Source organism: Xyrauchen texanus, chromosome 3 (genome assembly GCF_025860055.1).
Source record: "Xyrauchen texanus isolate HMW12.3.18 chromosome 3, RBS_HiC_50CHRs, whole genome shotgun sequence".
In the NCBI taxonomy this organism is placed as follows: domain Eukaryota; kingdom Metazoa; phylum Chordata; class Actinopteri; order Cypriniformes; family Catostomidae; genus Xyrauchen; species Xyrauchen texanus.
Window position 1 is genome coordinate 19,379,810 of NC_068278.1, and position 21,645 is coordinate 19,401,454.

The 21,645-nt window shown below is 39.5% G+C and overlaps 1 protein-coding gene across 1 annotated transcript in view; it reads left to right on the forward strand.

The window, feature by feature from the left end:
• LOC127620629 (MAM domain-containing protein 2-like) overlaps positions 1–2,455 on the forward strand; it is a 32,356-nt gene extending 29,901 nt beyond the window's left edge. Inside the window, 1 exon segment of the mRNA XM_052093817.1 lies at positions 119–2,455. Coding sequence (XP_051949777.1) covers positions 119–180 — 62 coding nt within the window. The 3' untranslated portion in view covers positions 181–2,455.
• The last annotated feature ends 19,190 nt before the right edge of the window (positions 2,456–21,645 follow it).

Below are 21,645 nucleotides of genomic sequence, written 5' to 3' on the forward strand. Positions count from 1 at the left end.
TTTTTTTTTTACTGCATTTCCCATATAAGTGGTTTGTGGAAGGGATTACATATTGTTTTTTTTTATTATTATAATTTTTTTTTTTACTTTTTCTTTCTCTCTCTCTATATTTCTATAGATCCTGCAGACAGCATCCCATACTCAGGCTTCTCTGAGAATTTTAATGAGATTGAGTACTAAGCAAGGCCTTGGAATGCTGATGTGTGTTTGTTTTTATTTGTGATTCACTGGGAACAGGCATTGAGACATCTTGGGAACCATTTTAGTTTTGTGTACTTTGTTTATAGAATATCAGAAATTACTTAACATTTTTGTAATGTGTTGACATTGCTTAGCAGCATGCTGCTGGGTAGCATACATATGTTGTTGTTAAAACTTTTTGCTGATGTGAACGTTTTGTTTCTTTTTACACTGATCAGTTTCCAGTTGTATACATTCTCACTTACAGTGTTACATTTACTAAAAACATTTGTTTTTAATTGAAAAGGCTTTGTCAGGTTTAGTAATAAACCATATCCACAATATTCCCATGTCCCATGACACTTTGCAGGTGATGTGGGCGAAACTTACGGTTAAGCATACACAATCGTAATGTTATGTACAAACGCAGCATTAAAAATGACAGAAACTTGAGAACAAATGATCACAGAAATATAGCGAGGCGATATTGTTCTTCCCCACCTACTGTTAATGAATATGAATTTCAGGATGATGGCCAAATATCGCAAATAGAAGCATTTTAGTTATTTTGTAGAGTCTTTATCCATTGATAGAAGAAACTGAGCAGACTAACCTGAAAAGCTATGTAGCCTATTAGCGCCTTCACAGCTGTAAAGTTGGACATGATTTGAGAACTGTAGATAATTATGTTTATTTTAAAGCATACATTGAGTCTAGTCAGAACCTGAAGAGTTTGTTGTACTGAGATTATGTAATTACTGCAGATACAGGGGAGGTCCAGACAGCAGGATGCTTGTGTATTACAGGACTCAGGTGATGATACTGTCATGCTGCCATTTTCTGGATAAAATACAATAATTTTGCAGGAGATTAATGTGTAGTAAAATCAATCTAGCTTTATAATTGTTAGTATATAATCTCCATAGCTAAATGCTATAACCAGGGGCGTTGCAGACATTTAAAAAAAGGTGGGGACACAGCTGTGAGTAGGTGGCTCACACAGACCCAACACTTACAGTTCAGTATTAATATTTTACAGTATATATTCATATGGAAGTATAAGTATTATATTAATATATACGTATTATTTACTTAAAATTTTTGTTGTATTTTAAAGATTCAAGTATTGCAAAATAATTGCAAAATTTAGCTAAATTAGCTGCAAAAATAAAAGGCATCTTGTGGAGCACTTGCTTCGGTTTCACACATGACAATAAAATAATGAGCATAAACTGGTCCTGAATAAATTATTTAATCAATTACAATAATGAAAAACTATTTTTATTTTTTACTCTGTGCTTTTGCATTGTGGGTTTTAAATGCATACAAGTGGCTTGAGTGTTCTGACTATGTTCACCAAAATTTGTTCAGATACACTTAATGATTCAGTGACCATTTCTGGTGATGCCAGAAGGGGGTTACAAATAAGTGTCTTGTGTGAAATTAGTTAATCACTTAATTAACGATTTTTTTTAATCCTTAACTATTTGTATGTCTGCTGACCTACAAAGAGACTTTGTAGAGGTTTTAAGCATTATAAGAACAAAAAGCAAATATATCTTTTCCCTAAAGTTTTTGAGTTGCTGAGCATGACTTTTATCAAAAGAAAACAATAATAGTCTTATAATAATTATGTTTCAATAACATCCATAAGTTTTCATGTATAAAAGTGTTCTAAGACAAAGCAGATCTATCTTTTTACCTACAGTTTGTCAACTGCACACCAACATAGAGTAAAAAAACAAAACAGGAGATATTAAAAATAGCTATATATATATTTAACACAGATCTAGTAATCTGCTTAAATTGGCAAAAACAACCAATCAAACTTTTACCTCACAAACATATTGAAGGCTCAAGCGCTGACATAAACTCCACTTACAATGTATGCTTAAAAGTAGGATTGTCCTTTGTTTTCTGCGGTGCATTTCACGTAATGCTGCCATTCAAGAACGATATGCCAATAAATAACTCTCATTTGATTGTTCCTCATCTAATTAATTTAACATCAATGCCAATAAAAAACATGGATAAATTAGCATTGTGGAAACTTTGTAAAAATGAATGGAACCGAGTTGATTAAACTGTCTGACTCATGGCCTATAACGCAAGGGTTGTTTCGGCTCATGAAACTTACCTGTGATTGGATGAATGGTCTCTCAATCATCCCAAAGTAACCAAACACAAATAATACTGTATAAAAATACACCATTTATACTCTGTGTGTGTTTAGCTTGAAAAAGTGCGGGGGACAAAAATCACCTTCTTAAAGTGTGTGGGGAACGTGTTTTTTACATTCATGTGTTTTTATTAAAATAAATAGTTTTTAATCCCAGTGTATTGACAGGGGACAAACGTTTCACATCTCCACTTTGGGTCTCAAAATATATTTATAAAATAGGGAACCTATACAACAATATGGTTTACACTCATTTCAGGATTTACAGTGTATGTTTGACCTCCCTGGCTCCTCATTCTTTCTTTACCTGAGATTGAGGTCAGCTATGAAAGCATATGGAGTTCCATAAAACATGACATTAAAGGTGCAATATGTAAGATAAACAACATGCATTTGAAATGGGTACTGCAGTCCAAATTCAAAATATTGGAGAGTTGTCTGCCCTGCCCCAGACTCGAAGTTAATGTGGGTTGCCACAATGTTGACATGCAAATCAGCCAACTCAGCATCCATTTTAAAGGATTTCTGGGCTTTAAGCTGTCTCCATCTTCCGAAAGCATCTCCAATATTTATCCTTGTATGCCTCTGGTCATGGTAGTGTTTAGACGGATGGTGAGGCTTTTTAGGTCGGATGGAATCTGTTATCTCTGATCCAGTTCATTTGGTAGCTTCTATGGCTACAGCACGCAGTGTTGTTGCCTGCAAGCTTATTCAAATCTGGCAACCCGGCAGTGTCGAAATACAATTGTGAGTGGGCAGTGGGCGGGATCACACAGGCCAAAACATAAACAGAAATTCGGTCCCAGAATGGAAACTTAAAAACAGAATATACTGGCTGTAGCATTGTTATCAGAGAAGCCAGTATTTCAACTTTATGTTTGAAATTATGTATCCTAATTCTCTAATATTACTAACATTAGTAGGCCTATGTATGATTTATAACAGTAAAAATATTACATATAGCACCTTTAACCTCCCATCTGATGTTGAGATTGTTTGATCATAAACTCAGCAAAAAAGAAACATCCTCTCACTTTCAACTGCTTTTATTTTCAGCAAACTTAACCTGTGTAAATAATTGTATGAACATAAAAAGATTCAACAACTAAAGACATAAACTGAACAAGTTTCACAAACGTGTGACAAACAGAAATGGAATAATGTGTCACTGAACAAAGGGAGGGTCAAAATTAAGAAGTAACAAAAGTAACAGTCAGTATCTGGTGTGGCCACCAGCTGCATGAAGTACTGCAGTGCATCTCCTCCTCATGGACTGCACAAGATTTGCCAGTTCTTGCTGTGAGATGTTACCCCACTCTTCCACCAAGGCACTTGCAAGTTCCTTGACTTTTCTGGGGTGAATGGCCCTAGCCCTCACCCTCCGATTCAACAGGTCCCAGACGTGCTCAATGGGACTGAGATCTGGGCTCTTTGCTGGCCATGGCAGACCACTGGCTTTCCTGTTTTGCAGGAAATCATGCACAGAATGAGCAGTACGGCTGGTGCCATTGTCATGCTGGAGGGTCATGTCAGGATCAGCCTGCAGGAAGTGTACCACATGAGGGAGAAGGAAATCTTCCTTGTAATTAATAGTGTTATTATAATTAGTGTTATTATAATAGTGTTGAGATTGCCTGCAATGACGACACGCTCAGTCCGCTGACGCTGTGACACACCGCTCCACATGATGCTCCAGAGTACAGGCCTCGTTTTAACGCTTATTCTTTCGACGATAATCGCAAGTCCAACCTTCACCCCTGGTATGGTTACATGTGGTCTGCCACTACGAGGACGATCAGCTGTCCTCCCTGTCTCCCTGTAGCGCTGTCTTAGGTGTCTCACAGTATGGACATTGCAATGTATTGCCCTGGCCACATCTGCAGTCATCATGCCTCCATGCAGCTTGCCTAAGGCATGTTCACACAGATGGCAGCTACATAAACCATCAAGGTGGAGGGGGACAGCCGCCCCTCCAGCCTCTCCGGCAGGAATGAGCACTGACCTGACCGCACACCTCTGTGGGTCTTCAGATAATGAAGAACACCAATTTGCGAATAAGTGCCACTTTAGGGCATAAAGCTCTGGCTTGAGTGATCGTATCTACAATGGCTGGTGGTAGACCGCTTAGATCTTCCGCATAACGTCCAAGGGCCAAACGTGGAGGTTCCAGAGGTCTGGGCGCGGATGCCAGAGGGTGCCCCGTCCCTGAGAAAGAAAGAATTCCTCAGGGGAATCCGCCAGGGAGGTGCAGTCGCGTGGAGCGTGAGATCCGAGAACAAGTCCGAGCGGGCCAGTAAGGGGCCACAAGAGCGACTTGTTCCTCGTCCTCCATGACCAGGCTCACTGGGGGAAATGCGTACTTGCGCAGCCCCCAGGGCCAGCTGTGTGCCAGCGCGTCTGTTGCTGAGGGGGGCTTCCGTCAGAGTGTACCAGAGCGGGCAGTGGGTGGATTCTTGGGAGGCAAACAGATCTACCTGTGCTCTGCCGAATCGACCCCAAATCAGCTGCACCACCTGAGGGTGGAGTCTCCACGCTCCACTGAGCATTACTTGCCATGACAGTGCGTCCGCTGTGGCGTTGCGGTTGCTCATGACATGAGTGTGGCACAGCGACCTCAGCCACTGCTGACTCCATATGAGGAGATGGCGGGCGAGTTGCGACATGCGACGAGAGCAACACATGGGTGAAGTCCTCAACGGTGTCGCCGAGTAGGCCAATCTGGGAGCGTTGAGAAAACGAGCCTTGTCGAAGTCCTGCAGTTCCTGCAGCACATCAGGATCAGGACTATCCAGCTGCAGGTCTTTTAACGCCTTGGCCTGGTGGACTTGCAGGAGGGCCATGGCGTGCAGGGTGGAGGCGGCCTGTCCAGCGGCACTGTAGGCCTTGGTCGCCAGAGACGACTTAGACCTACAGGCCTTGGAGGGGAGTGACAGTCGATCCTGCCAGGTGGCGACGTTTTAGGGGCACAGGTGCACTGCAACTGCCTTATCTACCTGGGGGAGCTCCGTGTACCCATGGACCACCCCACCGTCAAGGTTAGTGAGAGCGAACGAGTGAGGAAGTCGGTTTCGGGCAGTGAATGGTGCCCTCCACAACTTCGTCATGCGTGGCTGTGAGTGGCAACGTTGCCATGGTCATGTTCTCGCAGTGAGAACATGAATCATCCACAGACGCTGCCTCGGTGTGAACGCTGCCCAGACACGTGAGGCAGCGCCCATGGCCGTCAGAAGCAGAGAGGTAACGACCGCATCCAGGAATGACACAAAAAGGATGCGCCATATCTCCAACAGCATATGCTCTTATAGAGGTGAGTGAAACAGCAGTGGGTTTACTCAGCTCGCTGAAACACAACCGCTCTGCTCCGAAGAAAAAAATCTGTCTGAACAGACGAATGCTTCCCCTTCTTTTATACCCGTATGTCTGGGGGAGGGGCATTCAAATTCTGTTCACCAATTCTCATTGGCCTTTTCTCAAAGATAAGAGATAACTGGGGCTCTCAAGAAATACCCCTAGTGTCACTACATCGACACAACGTCAAGTGAGTGACAGAAGGGGAACGCCCAACAAACGTTGTAATTTGGCCTGGTTGTATTTTGGTATTTTCCTATGTATTTATAAAAATATTTTTGTGGAAACTCTGACGTTTACTAAAGTGTCTAAGAGTAATGTGGTACAGCTGAAAACATGGTGTCCTTGTGGTGAACGGTGGGACTAACTGTGACCTAGAACCTTTAATTTGAAGGGACAGAGAAGATGCATGTGCACGTTTCCACCATCAGCCATGCATCAGCCATGCACAAAATCAAAATACCGGCACAAATACCATCAATTATTATAGATTTGTTTTTGTAGCCTTTTTTGTGTGTTGTAACATGAAATTGACTGTATTGTCCACTGATGTTAGTTTCCTTGTTTTGTCTATTTGTTTAATGTTCAGTGAAGTTCTGCTGCTCCCTATTCATGTATTACACTGTTTGCATAGGGCACCAACTCACTAGCAGGGCACCAGAAACTCCACCAGCTGCCCTTCCTCTCATGTTATACATTATTCAACAACCCGATAGCAGTCGCTGAACACAGACAAACACCTCACACAATGCACAGGCACTGATTTGAAGCAGGGACCTCTCGCAAATTAAGGGAGAACCATACCCCTAGAACAACAAGCCACCATGCTCTGCATGCTCAGCACTGCAAAGTCAACACAACCCTAACGAATTTCTGATGCTTAGAATACCATGTCTCTTGGCAAGCAAACAGTTGAATAACATTTAGCTTATTTTGTCCCCTTTCTCATGAAGCATTCACTGCACAGTCATCTGCACCTATCTCTCTCAAAACAGCAGCAGTTTAATGTGTATTGAAGGATACTTTGGAGCATTCACCACAAAACTACTCCTCAAACATTGCCTTTCTGACTACTGGAATCTTATCCAGGGCTTGGTCTGAGAACATTTTCCAAGTGTAGACAGAATATTTTACTGGGCCATGGCCAAATCAAATAGTAAACAATTAAAAGTGGTTTGGTAACCAGCAGAAATCAGTTGCAAAACCAAAATCAAAAACAATAATACAAAAGAAAACAATCCAAAGCATTGCACGTTTTTGGATTGCAGAGAGAGGAATTAGCTCAAGCTGTAGGGCATTCGCTTAGCATATGATAGGTAGTGGGATTGATGCTGGCATTCTCCAAGTACGATACTTGCATTTTAGATGCACTCCCTTACAAAAATCAAGAGTTCATTGCAACCTTGCTGCAAATTTACCACTGAATAGTTTCACATGCAAATGAGCTTGTGATTCACTGCAAATGTTTGACAGACGTTTGCAGCTCTTCACCAGTAGTGGTGAACCTGCAGAAAACCATTGGCAACAATGGGCAATTTGCCACAAAGCTCATTTGCATGTGAAAATAATCAGTGGATCAATAATGTAAGATGATTCCACTGAGATTTGAAGATGGTTCACTGGATTCAATGATCCAGAGTGCTAACCATTACACCACAGAACCCAGCCTCTCTCTGCATAGCCCCCACTGGGGGTGAAGACCATAATTGCTTTGTGGGAAGGGGTACAGTCATGGACTTAAATCAGCCAATAGATTTGGTTTTCAAAACCTGGATCAAAACAGTGACCTTTAGATTTTCAGTCTAACACTCTCCCATCTGAGCTATTTCAGCCTAATGGCTTAGATACATTTAGGTAAAAATACAGGGAGCAAACCTGAGACCTTGATGTTATTAGCATCACACACTAACCAACTGAGCTAACAGACATGAAGAACTGTGTGGGCAAGAAGAACAATGAAGAACAGAGAGGGTGCTTGTCCAAGGCAGTGAAGTTTTGTTGAGTTGAGGTGGCCGCACCCCAAAAGTGTCTTGAGCCAATCAGATGTGTCTTTTGCTAGGACACATGGTCATTTCTGTCCACCCCTCAAGATATTACATTCACAACCTATTGTTCTAAGGTTTGTAAGTTTCCCGCTCAAAAAGTGAACATTTAATAATTAATTTTAATAACCCAAAATACTTCACACCATCACTCTGGGATTTAAAGACAATAATTACCTTACCAAACACTTGTACTTTCTTATTACAGTTATAATTCAGTTATAATCAATAATATAACTTCCTAATATTTAGTTTGTTACTTCTAAACATGGATAATACATTACACGTTATGAGAAACATAATTGTTGGTGTTATTATCTGCATAAGATGCATTTAAATCCAAGTAAAATCCTACACACGGCTGTGTATTTGGATAGTAGTGAAATAAGAAAAGTCCAAAGTCCATGTCAAATGTTTTTGAATTAAGCTTCATGTGAGATGGAATGCCAGAAACATGCCTCATGATTAGTATAATAATTTTAAGTGTAGAGAGTTGGTTATATTGAAGGACAATGGAGGTTTCCATGGGGTCATAGAACAGTCCCTCAACTTGTCATGTGATGAGTTAAGGTGGGGGTTTATCTGATTAAGAACAAAGAGGAGAGAGATTTTGTTGTGCTTTCCCCTGCAGTTAAGGTTTGCCAGATGCAACATACTCGGACTTCCTGGCACCAGTCCAAATTTGTTTTTAGCTCAGGAGAAAGACTCTGTATAATTGTTCAATTTCTCTTAGTTCTCTTCAGCCTGAAAGTCCTTCATGTGTACTAAAGTTTCATTAGGAGCAAACCTACTTTACCACAAAACTCACTTTTGATAGCGGATCACTACCTCATGATACTACTTGGATGTTGTCTTTGACTATTGCAAGGTATTCTGGCCCATGGCCCAATCCAAATAGAATAAAACAAGAGTGGTTGGTAACTCTGGGATGCACAACCAAGGAACCAAAAACAATGAAAGCAAGGCACGTTGCGAGATGTAGTGGGATCGATGATGCCAGCATTCCCTTTTTGGGAGTTGTGAATTATAAAGTGTATGCATTAAATGAATAAAGTGGGATGCATTAACGAAAATGTTCATGCTTAGGGACGTTCTAAAAATCCTTTGTATAAATTTAGGAAATTGTTGTACATAATGTTTAAGATCATTTTACAAACTTCTTTATAAATGAGGTCACTGGCCATTAGAGTATGAATGCTTTCCCTACAGAAGATTCTGAGGTTAACTGCTTTTGAAAAGCCCCTCTTGAACTTGGATCGCTGAATTCAGAGTGTTAACCATTACACTATAACCGATTAATTTTCAAAAGCATTTCTCTGGATGTGGAGAACATAATTACTTGGTGAAAATAGGCAAGAATAAGGCTGATGGTCAGTCTCTTTAGAGGCATAAGAACAGCCAAATTCTCTGTTTTTTGTGCAAGAGAAGGTAAGAAGGCCCCCTTCTCAGACCAACAGATTCAAACTCCAGAGTGCTAACCATTATACCATGGAACCAAGCATTTCTCTGAGTTGCCCCCCTGACGGTGGAGACCGTAATTGCTCTGAACAAATGGGCATGATGTCGGCTGAGGTCAGTAATCGAATAAAAAGCAGCTGATAGAGTCGTTGCCAAAAAACTGGGATCAGACCAAAGACCTTCAGATCTTCCAACAAGACACATTGAGCTCTCTACTCTCTTCTGCAAGTTGAACACAAACCTCATGAAGTTCTGGAGCTCAACATTCCATGTAAACCTATTTCCAGTCATGCAATTACAACTCATATTTAAATGACAGGGTAATAAAAGAAATCTTCAAAACTCTTGCAAGCATACAGTTCAATATTATGCCAAATCTGCAATAAATCATAGCAAAAACGCTATTCTAAAATGTGCATCTTTTGTCCTATTTCTCATTAGCACTCATTGCACGGTCATCTGCATCTATATCTTTATCGAAACCATGTCAATCCATTTCCGTTTTGAAATAAAATCTTTATTTGTTTTTGATAATGAAAAAACTTTTTAATTTTTCTGCTCAAGTAAAAACAAACATACATAAAAAGGAGAATTCTAGCCTTTTTCTATTTTTGATTTCTCATTCTCCTTCCTCATAACTAAAATTGAAGAGAAGAAAAACAAATATCTATTTTTTATTTACATAACTCTTCTCATCAACACTTAAAAAAGTCACCAGCAAGGGGAGTAAAGATAAGATACCTAATATATTGTATATTTTAAATGGGGTAAGAGGATGTGACTATTTAAAGGATAAATAATAGTAAAGTAAATATGGCATTTTGTTGAAAAACGTCTCGGTTACGTATGTAAACTTGGTTCCATGAGACGAAGGGAACAAGACATTGCGTGCTAATGCATATGGGAGTGTCCTTCCACATGACCTAGTTGAAACTTCTCTACAATAATGCCAATATTGTTATATTGGCTATGGTGTTTGTTTGAGCACTGCCCTTTTAGGCACAAAGCTGTAAAAGCAGGCATGCAAACACCATTCCTCAGAATTTCCTGAATGAGGATCAAGGACTGAGGATCAATGAGTGAAGATCAAGGAGTGAGGATCAAGGAGTGAGGATCAAGGAGTGAATTGCTCACACCTCAAAAGAACTCAGAGTATTGTAGTGTGGCCAGCGTTCACAAGGTCTCGTACCCTTTGTTTCATGGAACCGAGGTTACGTACGTTCTCTTACGACTCAGTACACTTGACATTGCATGCTAATGCATATGGGGAACAGAATCCCATCACGCCATACAACACAACATAACTTCCAGAGGGGAAACATGATGCTGCCGTCCCACGGGACCGCGACCGACATGAGTATGCTGCAAGTGAGTGACTCATGTTGGGCCAGGAGGGGAGCACTCAGAATGAATATATGAACTGTAGTCATATAGTATGTATACCAAGTCGGGGAGGGAGTTTATTTCTAATGAAAGTGCTTGTGACTCTATGGTAAATTACATTGAACTGAATGCAGGTGGTTGTGTAAAATGATGGGGAGCCCCATCATTTTCTTGTAAAGACACACCGTTCATCCATAGCCATGACGAGGCCATGCCTCTAGTTGAGTGTGCTTTTACACTAGGGCTGGGATAAACTATTATTTTTTAAACGATTAATCTAGCGATTATTTTTTCGATGCATCGATTAATCTAACGATTCATTTTTCCAGTCCGATTCGATTTCGATTCGATTATCTCCCCATTAATTGACTAATAGCAATTTATACATGTTGATTTACATATCTCAATGAAAAAAAATGAATTCCTTAACATTGCAATATGTTTATTGCTCTTAAAATTCCAAAATAAAAGACTATACAAGTGCAAAGTAATGCATTCTTAGTCAGAGTTAGCATTCAATAAAACCTTGAAGTCTTGAAAACACATAGGCCTAGCTTACTGAAAAAAGTGCATCTTGTAATTCTTCTTTCAGATTAAAATAACAACAACTTGATGTCTAGCATTCAATAAAAAAATAAAAAGGTCACCCAAAATACTTGTTTAGAGCAATTGAAAGAATACAGTAACCAATGTAAACTTGAGGGCTTTAAGCTAATACAGAAGTGCTTTTCCAACAAAGAATTAATAAAAATTAACAGCGACAGTGGGAGCCAGCAGCCTGTCATGGCGTCCTTCCTGAACCAACAGAATTGAACATTTATGTTGAAAACACATAGTCCACATAGTCTTCATTCACATAAAAATAACAACAACATATAGTAGTAATACACTCTGCCACTCACCTTTTTCTTAAACTCAAAAATAAAATTCAAGTAAAAGTGTACAACAGCAAAATAATGCATTCTGATGTCTAGCATTCAATAAAAAAATAAAAAGGTCACCCAGCCACCCTTTCTTAAAGCTATTGAAAGAATACAGTAACTATTGTAAACTTGGGGGCTTTAAGCTAATACAGAAAGTGCTTTTCCAACAAAAAATAAATAATGAAAATAAACATTCAGAATTCAACATTTATGTTGAACATACTGAAAAAAGCATCTTCATTCACATGCAAATAACAACTTACACTCTGACACTTTCCTTTCACCTTAAGAATACTGTGCATGCGCGCGGCGCCTCTTCAGGTGCTGGTGCATTGCCGTGGTGCTAGAATGGAAGGCCATCTCCATTTTGCAAAGACGACATCACGGAATTGTTTCCTTTAATGTAAAAGAATTCCCATACTTTAGAGGAACGAGTGCCTTGCACTTCTGATAGTCTGAGGAGCTACTCGTGTTGCTACTACTCTTGGGCGCCGCCATCTTTGTTTTGGGTCTGACGAATTGACGCGCATATTTTGCGTCAACGTATTTTTTGCGTCGACGTCATCGACGCGTTGTCCCAGCCCTATTTTACACCAACTGGGCAAATATTACCCTGTGACTCGTAAGCCAGGGGAGTTGCATCAACGATCCCGTGAAAAGGTTTTTGCTTTGAGACGTTCCTTTCGTGCATCCTCCAAAGCACACAAATAGCTGATCAGACAGTCTGAACTGGCGGATGCGCACAACGTATGCGTGTAGAGCCCGCACAGGGCATAACAAATATAAGGATTGTTCCTCATCCAAATTAAATGGAGGGGAATGTAATTGAAAGTGAATTGTAATCCGAACGTAGTGTGGGCAGTCTGTGTCCATGAGAGCTGACTCTACATGGTCGCGGCCCAGACAGAGAATGCAGCTCTCATGCTGATCTGATGGCGGGATGTGCCACTCGCACAAGGAACACTTATGGAACAACATTTTTAAAAAGACGTGAACACGTTAGTGAATATTATATATATATATATACACACACACACATACATACATACATAAGGGCTGTCGATTTAACGCCTTAATTCAGTGCGATTCATTTGATAAACAATAACACGTTAAAAAAATGTACGCAATTAATCGCCCCCGGACCGTAATAAGGAAGATTCCTTCCTGAGAAATGCAAGCTTGTAGTACCACCTGTCTACTCCAGAGGGCAGTAAGTGAAATATCAGCTGTGTGAGCAACACAGTTTATACAATGAGGAAATCAACCCATCAGCAGACAGAACAACACAAACATGCGTAACATTCTTGTGTTCAAAACACTTGATGGAGCGCAAATCCGAACTAAGAGATCTCAAGTTGTGCTCTAAGTATTAAACTATATTTAATTGACACAGTGACCTAAACATTTTATGTTTATGATGCAACACACCCGAGACGCTACACAAGCATCTGTCTGACGCAGATGTAAATTGACAGTCTCTTAAACAAGCCCTCATAATAAATCCTGAACTGATTGACAAATTCACTTGTGTAATGGATTGCTGTGAACTGTGTGCCAATGATTGACTTATGATCAATAATATGGTAGTAAACAATACATTGTATGCTAAAGCCGCTTTTTGTATTGGCTCATTAATGATTAACTCTTCTGCCACAAGAATGTAATGCATTTTAATAATCTGAATATTTTATATATATATATATATATATATATATATATATATATATATATATATTAGGGCTGTCAATCGATTAAAATTTCGAATGAATTACATGGTGTCCCGATTAATTAATTACGATTAATCGCATTTAAATCGCATATACAAATATTTGCTGAGAAAGCCCCTCATATAACAATAATTCAGTATATAATGATGAAATAATTATACAGTTATCTTTAAATATTAAAACACACACACACACACACACACACACACATATATATATATAAAAATGAAAAAAATATTCAGATAAATAAATGCATTACATTCTTGTGGCAGTTAAGTTAAGAGTTAATCATTGATAAGACAATACAAAAAGCGGCTTTAGAATACAATGTATTGTTTACTATTATTGATCATAAATCAATCATTGGCATACAGTTTACAGCAATCCATTTCACAAGTGAATTTGTCAATCAGTTGGAGATTTATTATGAGGGCTTGTTTAAGCACCATCAATTTACATCTACATCTGCTTGTGTAGCATCATAAACATAAAATGCTCAGGCCACCATGTCAAGTTAAATATGGTTTACTACTTAGCTTGTTTGCAGTCATGTGATTCATATGACGTGCAAAATTCAGATGGAGGGCAGGAAGTGAAAAGCACAATGGACGAGATGGAGGAAAGTCCATACATTACTAGTTTAGACGATATTACGCGAGAAAGGAATAAACAGAAAATCACAACACATGTGTGACTTGATCCTTATGTTTTGAAAAGGAGCGATTTTTCAACTGAATACTTGCCTGCCATCGAGCAGTGATGCCGGTAACACATTACTTAGTAATGCGTTACTCTAATCTGACCACTTTTTTCAGTAACGAGTAATCTAACGTGTTACTATTTCCAAACCAGTAATCAGATTAAAGTTACTTATCCAAGTCACTGTGCGTTATTATTTTTGTCATTTTCCGTAGTAAAAATATATATTTTTGCTTCTTGCGTCTCCCGAGACGACATGAGACGTGAGTGCAGTCACATATGCGACAAGTCACATTTTCAGCATGAGGACAGTTCATGTGTACATCGCAGCGACACAAACGTAAACAACAATGGAGGGAGGAGAGAGATGCGCGTTTTCTAGCTGGAAATACAGTCAATATTTTGATTTTGTGACAGCTTAAGTTAGAAATATTAAGGTTCGTTGTACACTCTGTGCTGGTGGCAACAAAGTGCTATCTAGTTACAAAAATACTACATCAAATTTGAAGAAACATTTGGAGTCGCAGAAGTGTACAGTAAAACTTACAGAACAAGTCCCACCATGTGGTGCGAAGCAGAGAGCAGGAGGTCCCCCACCACCCAAACACCAAAAGCTGGACTTCAGTGCAAAACCAGTAAGTGGGGGAGAGTTGAAGAAGTTGGTCGGGCAGTATGTTGTAGAGGAAATGCTGCCCTTAAACACGGTTGACTTGCTCTCGTTTCGTGCAATAATAAACAAGATCCCTACTACTGTCAATGCCGAGCTGTCTCACAGAACAGCTTTTCTTCTTACATGGAGGAGTATGCAGTGATGGAGAGAAATCTCAAGGCCACGCTGAATGAGATCGACTTTGTGTCAGCTACCGCGGATATTTGGACTGCTAACAACAGAAGTTATATGGGAGTAACGCTCCACTGGATCAGTAGATCCACATTAGAGCGCAACAATGCATTGGCATGTAGGAGAATTCGCGGTAGACACACGTATGATGTTATTGGTGCAGAAATCGAAAACATTCACTATTCATATGGACTACTCAACAAAGTAGTTGCAACAGTGACTGATAATGGATCCAACTTTGTCAAGGCGTTTAAAGTTTATCAGCCTGTCACAGAGTCTGATGATGAGACGGAGGAGAGTCCACCCCCACAAATGATGATGATGATGTCACTTTTTTTAGATCTGTCAGAAATCCTCTCAGCTGAGGATGAAAGTGATGGCCAGCTGTCTCTTCCCCCGCACCACAGGTGTGCTTCACACACCATCAACCTCATTTCCACAAATGATGTGGAGAAATATTTAACTTCCAATGCAGAGACCAAGGCTGTGTATAGGAGTAGCACAGCAAAATGCACAGCTCTTTGGACCAAATCAAGTAGATCTACCCTTGCATCAGAAACAGTGGAGGAAGTCAGCAAAAGAAAGCTCCTGGTACCAACATCCACAAGGTGGAATTCCCTTTTTGATGCTGTAAAGAGAATTTCAGAAATCCCCATGAGTGAACTGAATACTTTGTGCACCAAGCTGGGAGTTAAGTGCTTCAAAGACAAAGAGTACCAGTTCCTGCATGAGTACTGCACCACCACAAAGCCTCTGACTGCAGCACTGGACATTTTACAAGGCGACTGTCCATATGGAACAGTTGAAGTTCTGATGCAGAAGACCCTGGCTGTGAAAGATGCCCTCTCCAGGATGACTGAAGGCCTTCCAGATGTGCCATAGTGCAGGTATGTTCCATCTTTTAAGCTAGTTAAAATTTCTTGCATCACACTATTCATGAACATGAAACAGAATATTCATTATTGCAAAAGAAGATTAAAACAAATACAAATGTCAGTAAGTAACTATAACAAAATTAAATCCATAATATTGATCCCCCATTAAGCAGGGTTTGCAAGTAATTCAATGACATAATAAATAGTAGGCCTTGTAGGCATAAACATATCAATTATATTTTTCAGGCTATCCAGACTCGTTTTGCTGAACGACAAAGATGCCCTTCTCACAGCTGTCAGTTGTCCAAAATTCAAACTCCGATGGCTGAGAGATGCAGGTAGGAGGGAGCAAGTAAAAGAGCTTCTGACAGCAGAGTGCCGCCACACAATTGCTCCTGCAGCACAGAGCCCTGCCAGTGTGCCCACCACATCTGCCAGTCAAGGTGAGATGGACTTTTTCACTTTTGAGGCAGAGCCAAAGGAGACCTACTCTGCAGAAAATGAAGTCATAGACCACCTGAGGTCAGCCTATGACCTTCAGATTCTGCATCAGTTTTCAAACATAAAGAACATTTTCTTGAAGTTTAACACTCCAACCCCATCAAGTGCTCCTGTGGAGCAGCTTTTCAGTCTGGGAGGTTTGGTGCTCACGCCTAGAAGAAATAGACTTTCTGACAAGAGGTTTGAGAAGCTTCTGTTAATGAGGTACAACCACTGGTTTACTCGCCCCACTCCACTGTTTTACTCATAACATGTGATTACAACATAAGATTAGGCCAAAGTAACAAAAGTAGACATAATATCAGCCTACATGTGGTGTTTTGTAAAACCACTCCTTGCTGCTCTAATGCTGTGAACAACAGGTTCAGTGTTCATAAAACATGTTAAAAAGAATTTAATGGTTACATTTATAAACAATGTAGATTATAAATAGTAAGTTTTGCCATTACAGTGTTAACAGATAAATATATCAGGTCAAGAAAGACTGTTTTTATTAAATTTTTTCTAAACATGTATTTTTTCAGGAAATAGTTTTTAAGTTCAACTTACAATGTCAGGAGATACATTGTTGATGTTACTGTTAAAAATGCACTTCCAATAAAGTGTTGGCAAAACAGGTTGTCATTTTTATGTTGAGGCGGCGGGGTGTTGTTGGCAGCTGCTGAATGTTTCTAATAAAGTAACTTAAAAAGTAATCCAACATAGTTACTTTTAAAATAAAGTAATCTGTAAAGTAACTAAGTTACTTTTTCAAAGTAACTGTGGCAACACTGCCATCGAGGCATTAGATATAAGCAACTACCTTGTCCTCCAGACATCCTTCTACTCCAGAACACAAATTAAAGCATACCAAAGTACGGAGGCATACAACTTTTTTGTCCTGTGGATTAACCTAGCAACAAACATTAAACACCTCGGCGCCTCTCGATTAGGTTAACCACTCTCAAAGGTCTGCCTAAATGCCACTAAAGACATGGATTATCATGAAACAAGACGGAGAAATAATTGCAGCTCATTGCAATTTCAAGGCAGGGTAAGTTATTTACGTTCGCCTGTAAAGGCTTTGTAATTCGCTTTGCTATCGTTACGTATTTTTGTTCAGTTACAGGGGTACAAACTCAAACAAACAAGGAAAAGACTATTTCTTTAACTTTACAAAGTACAGAAACAGCTAACGTTACATAAACATAGCAACATAAGTTGTATTAACTTACCTTTGACGAAGTGCTCACTGCACACGAGCATTATCCGACTCAGATTATATCAAACACAGTTGAAACCTATTTGGTTCATTAAATGAAGCTTAACATTGTTTTTGCATTTGCTTTTGATTTGCCACAATATGCAGTAGACTGGCATGTCTTAAAGTCAATATTAGGTCAAAAATGACAAAAAAGAAACTGACAAGGCAGGCGAGGAATGAGGATCTAAACGCAGCTTTATTAACAAAGAATAAGCACACCAACTCAGAATATAAAGAAACCCAAAACACAGGGAACCAAGCACATAGCATCCAACAAAACAAGCAATGACTGACAAAGGAAAGAGGGAAAACAAGGGCTTAAATACACAGGGGGCAAACAAGGGAATGAGTAACACCTGTGGAAAGAATCAGGGGAAAACCAATCATTAAATTAAACTACAAAGGACTACAAAACTAACAGGAAACAGGAACTAAAAAGGAATTTCAACATAAAAGACAAGACAAAAAACAGGGAATATGAGACAGAAACAGCTTTCTCTAGAAAGTTGTCAGTCAATCATTGTTTTGAGGAATGAAGAATTGAATTGCTATGCACTGCTTGAAATTGCCAAAAAACTGAAGATTTCATACAAAGGTGTACACTACAGTCTTCAAAGACAAAGCACAACTGACTCTAACAAGGACAGCAAGAGATGTGGAAGGCCAGATGTAAAACTAAACAAGAAGATAAGCACATCAGTCTCTAGTTTGAGAAATAGACACCTCACATATCCTCAGCTGACAGCTTCATCTACCCGCTCAACACCAGTTTCATGTACAACAGTAAAGAGAAGACTCAGGGGTGCAGGCCTTATGGGAAGAGTTGCAAAACAAAAAGAAAAGGTTAGACTGGACAAAGAAACAGACATTGGACAACAGATAATTGGAAAAGAGTGTTATGGATCTTAACCCCATTGAGCTTTTGTGGGATCAGATAGACTGTAAGGTGTGTGAGAAATGCACGACAAGACAGTCGCATCTATGGCAAGTGCTACAGGAAGCGTGGGGTGAAATGTCACCTGAGTATCAGGACAAACTGATAGCTAGAATGCCAAGGATCTGCAAAGCTGTCATTGCTGCATGTGGAGGATTTTTTTGAAGAGAACACTTTGAAGTAGTTTAAGACGTTCTGACATTTTTGTAATTTTTCACGTTATTAATGTCATGATTATACATTGTGATCAGTGGAATGCCACTTTGGTGAATAAAAGAAGTAATTTCTTTCCATAAGAGCAAAATCTGTACATTATTCCAAACTTTTGGGCGCCAGTGTATAAAATGTGCTTTTTCACTAGTTGTATTTCAATTGATGATATCAGGAACAGGGATGGGTTTATGTTTTCTAAGGCCCCAAGCAACCGACCCCATTTTGAAAAATGTTGCTTAAAAATTACATAACATGTATTTTAAATATGTATTATATTAAATCCCATATTATATTAACTTTAATTATTGATGAAATAAAGACGCCAAGCATCAGAAATAAATATCACCAAGCCGTGATTGTGTTATTTTTTCTGGCCACCAGTTCAGTGTCGGTCCTCTCGGCGTCCATCTTCACCTGATTTCCACGCTGAACACCGGAAACTCACATGGCATGACCACACGTGTCACTCCCTAAACTGAGACTGACTGGTCATCTTTATTGGCGGTGTAGAAAATGGGCAAACAGCTCTCAGAGAGAATGGGCTGTCACGTCCACACATGCACTTATTTATTTAATAAAATCGCAGCATTTGCCGTCATATAATCGCACATGCTGACATCGCGATTGTGATTGCGAAATGATTAATCATGCAGCACTAATATTTAATTATAATTTAAAATTCATCCTATCCGCTGTTTTTGCCAAATACATTCAAAATGTTTAAGGAAATACAAATCTAGGTAAAGATAAATAATTTCAATTTTTTTCACAATACAGTGATAAAAAAAGCAATGTTTACCTACGTACATATATTTTTACGTAACACTTTTTTTCTCCTCTTTTGTGAAAATGGAGACAAAACTACTTCACCCAGTAACATTTAGGAATTTCGTTATTACAGTATATATTAATATTATAGCCCAATAATAATTTTGTGTTGTCCAGTTTGACATGATACAGTATTATTATTATTATCATCACTTTGATTACTTGTTGTACAAAATAGTAATATATTCTTATATTAAGTGAGTCTTATTTACTTTACTTTATACTAATGCTGCAGTGTATTGTTCACCATATTGCTAAAGGCTTTTATGTAAGCAGTGTAGGCAACATTTGTAACTAAGAGTAAACAGCCTCTCAGCACACTATAGCAGAAGGAAAAAACATTGCTTTTTATCAAGCTCTGAAACTTTGCTTGATGCAGAACAATCTGGAATAATGTTAAACATTGTAACAGTCCCCTCTTTGCAACCTGAACTTGTTTAGCACGTTAAATATTTGTGACACATGCGCTAAAAACAATCTAGACACAGCGCAACGAATGAAACAGAATGCAGGTGTCTCGATATGCATTTTTGAGACCTGAAGTTCTTTTTAACTTGACACATTGTCTAAAAATGGGCCAGTCCTGCGTGAGACACTGAAAAAACAGCGAGATGCGGTGCTGTTGTCAAGGATGTTCGTCAGGCGTGTGTTTACATAGGAAAACAATAGAAAACAGAGCAGAACCACACAAAAACTATTTCAGTGTGAACAGCTCTTAACTCCGTCTTAACCGTTCGCGCGTATCACTGTGAGTGAATACATGTGGGCGAAACAAGTTCGGAAGGCCTGTATATTTTTTCATAAATTACACACCGAACTTCTACTTGATAAACTGACCTGAACCCAGTAAACCGCTCTAAGAGCGCTGACAACAGCATATTTGTGCATGTGCCTAGAACAACATGTCATCCCTCATGCATTTTTGCAGAGCTTTCCTACCTGGGCGGGTGGCCTCCCGACGTCCGGGGCGCCACGCAATTGCGTGGTGGTGTAAACCACTACTGGTGCTGACTGACACACGCAAACGCACCAGCACAGGCACCAGTTCACTATTGTACTGAAGGCCCAGGAGGATGCAATTAAATTGAACTACCAGCAGATGGCACTTCTGCCACATCGCAACACACGATATTTCGTGGCGTCATGTGGAGTAGTATTTAATGTGATTGCCCAAACTCGTTAGGTATGTTGTTTCTACACTGCAGGTTATATAGCCTGCAGTAATAACTGTCTTTTGTTGGTGTTGATATTCTTTAAGTTGTGTGTTGCTAAACACGTTTTTAGGTGGTAAAGTTGTCATGGCTTAGGTCTATTCCATGTAAGGACAGCAGATTTTTTAAAGTATGGAGGAGAGTTAGTCCATGATGAGGACATTTTTTATTCATATGGCAGATGAAGCAGGTTCCCAGGTAGAATAAACTAGTCCTTCATGATTTATATGGACAGTCCCACTTCAAGCCCCTCCTCTGTCTATGAATTAGCATGGATATTCTAAGATATTTTCCTCCCTAATCTTTTCTTTGAGTATCTTTGTCACTATTAAACTGTTCCAAATAAATTATTAGTTGTCATTAAATAATAGAATCTACCTAACACTTTCATTCAAATGTGTGAAACTAAAACATGCCAATATGACAGACTCATATAATGGAAATGTTTATTCTTTTTTCCTCATCTCATTATTTCCACCCTTTTTTCTCTCTCTCTGCCAATTTTCTGTGAACTTGCAACTCCTAATTTTACATCAAAAACAAATAGTGTACCATGCAAAAACTTGAACTTAACTTCCTTCACAAATACCGCCGCACAGATTTCATACATATAATTTAGATAGCTTCTCTTAACCCATGCTGATAAAACATCTAGGATTTTATGGCCCCGCTCTGTGTTTTTCAAAAGCTTTCCTCTTGCCCAAGGACAAAGAGAAAGCTGACCAATCTCATCTAGCTTCACAAAGTGGAAACAAAAGGACACAAAACAAGAGCTTTGACCAACCCCAACACAGCAGCAAATATTTCAGCTTCCCTGTGCCAAGTGTATGGTTCACTGTCCGGTCACATGAATCTGTCAGTTTAGCACGTCTAAAGCAGCAATCAGCACCTCGCTTCTGTGTGGATGCCACAGCTCGAGGCCCCAAACATTGCCTGGCTCATTATTCGCCTAGGAAGGTCACGGCCCTGCCCATCAGACCGGAACTTGCCCACTAATTAAGCACGCTGTTTTGGCACTGGATGTGTCATGTCTGTAAAACGTTTTATTTGGATTAAGGCT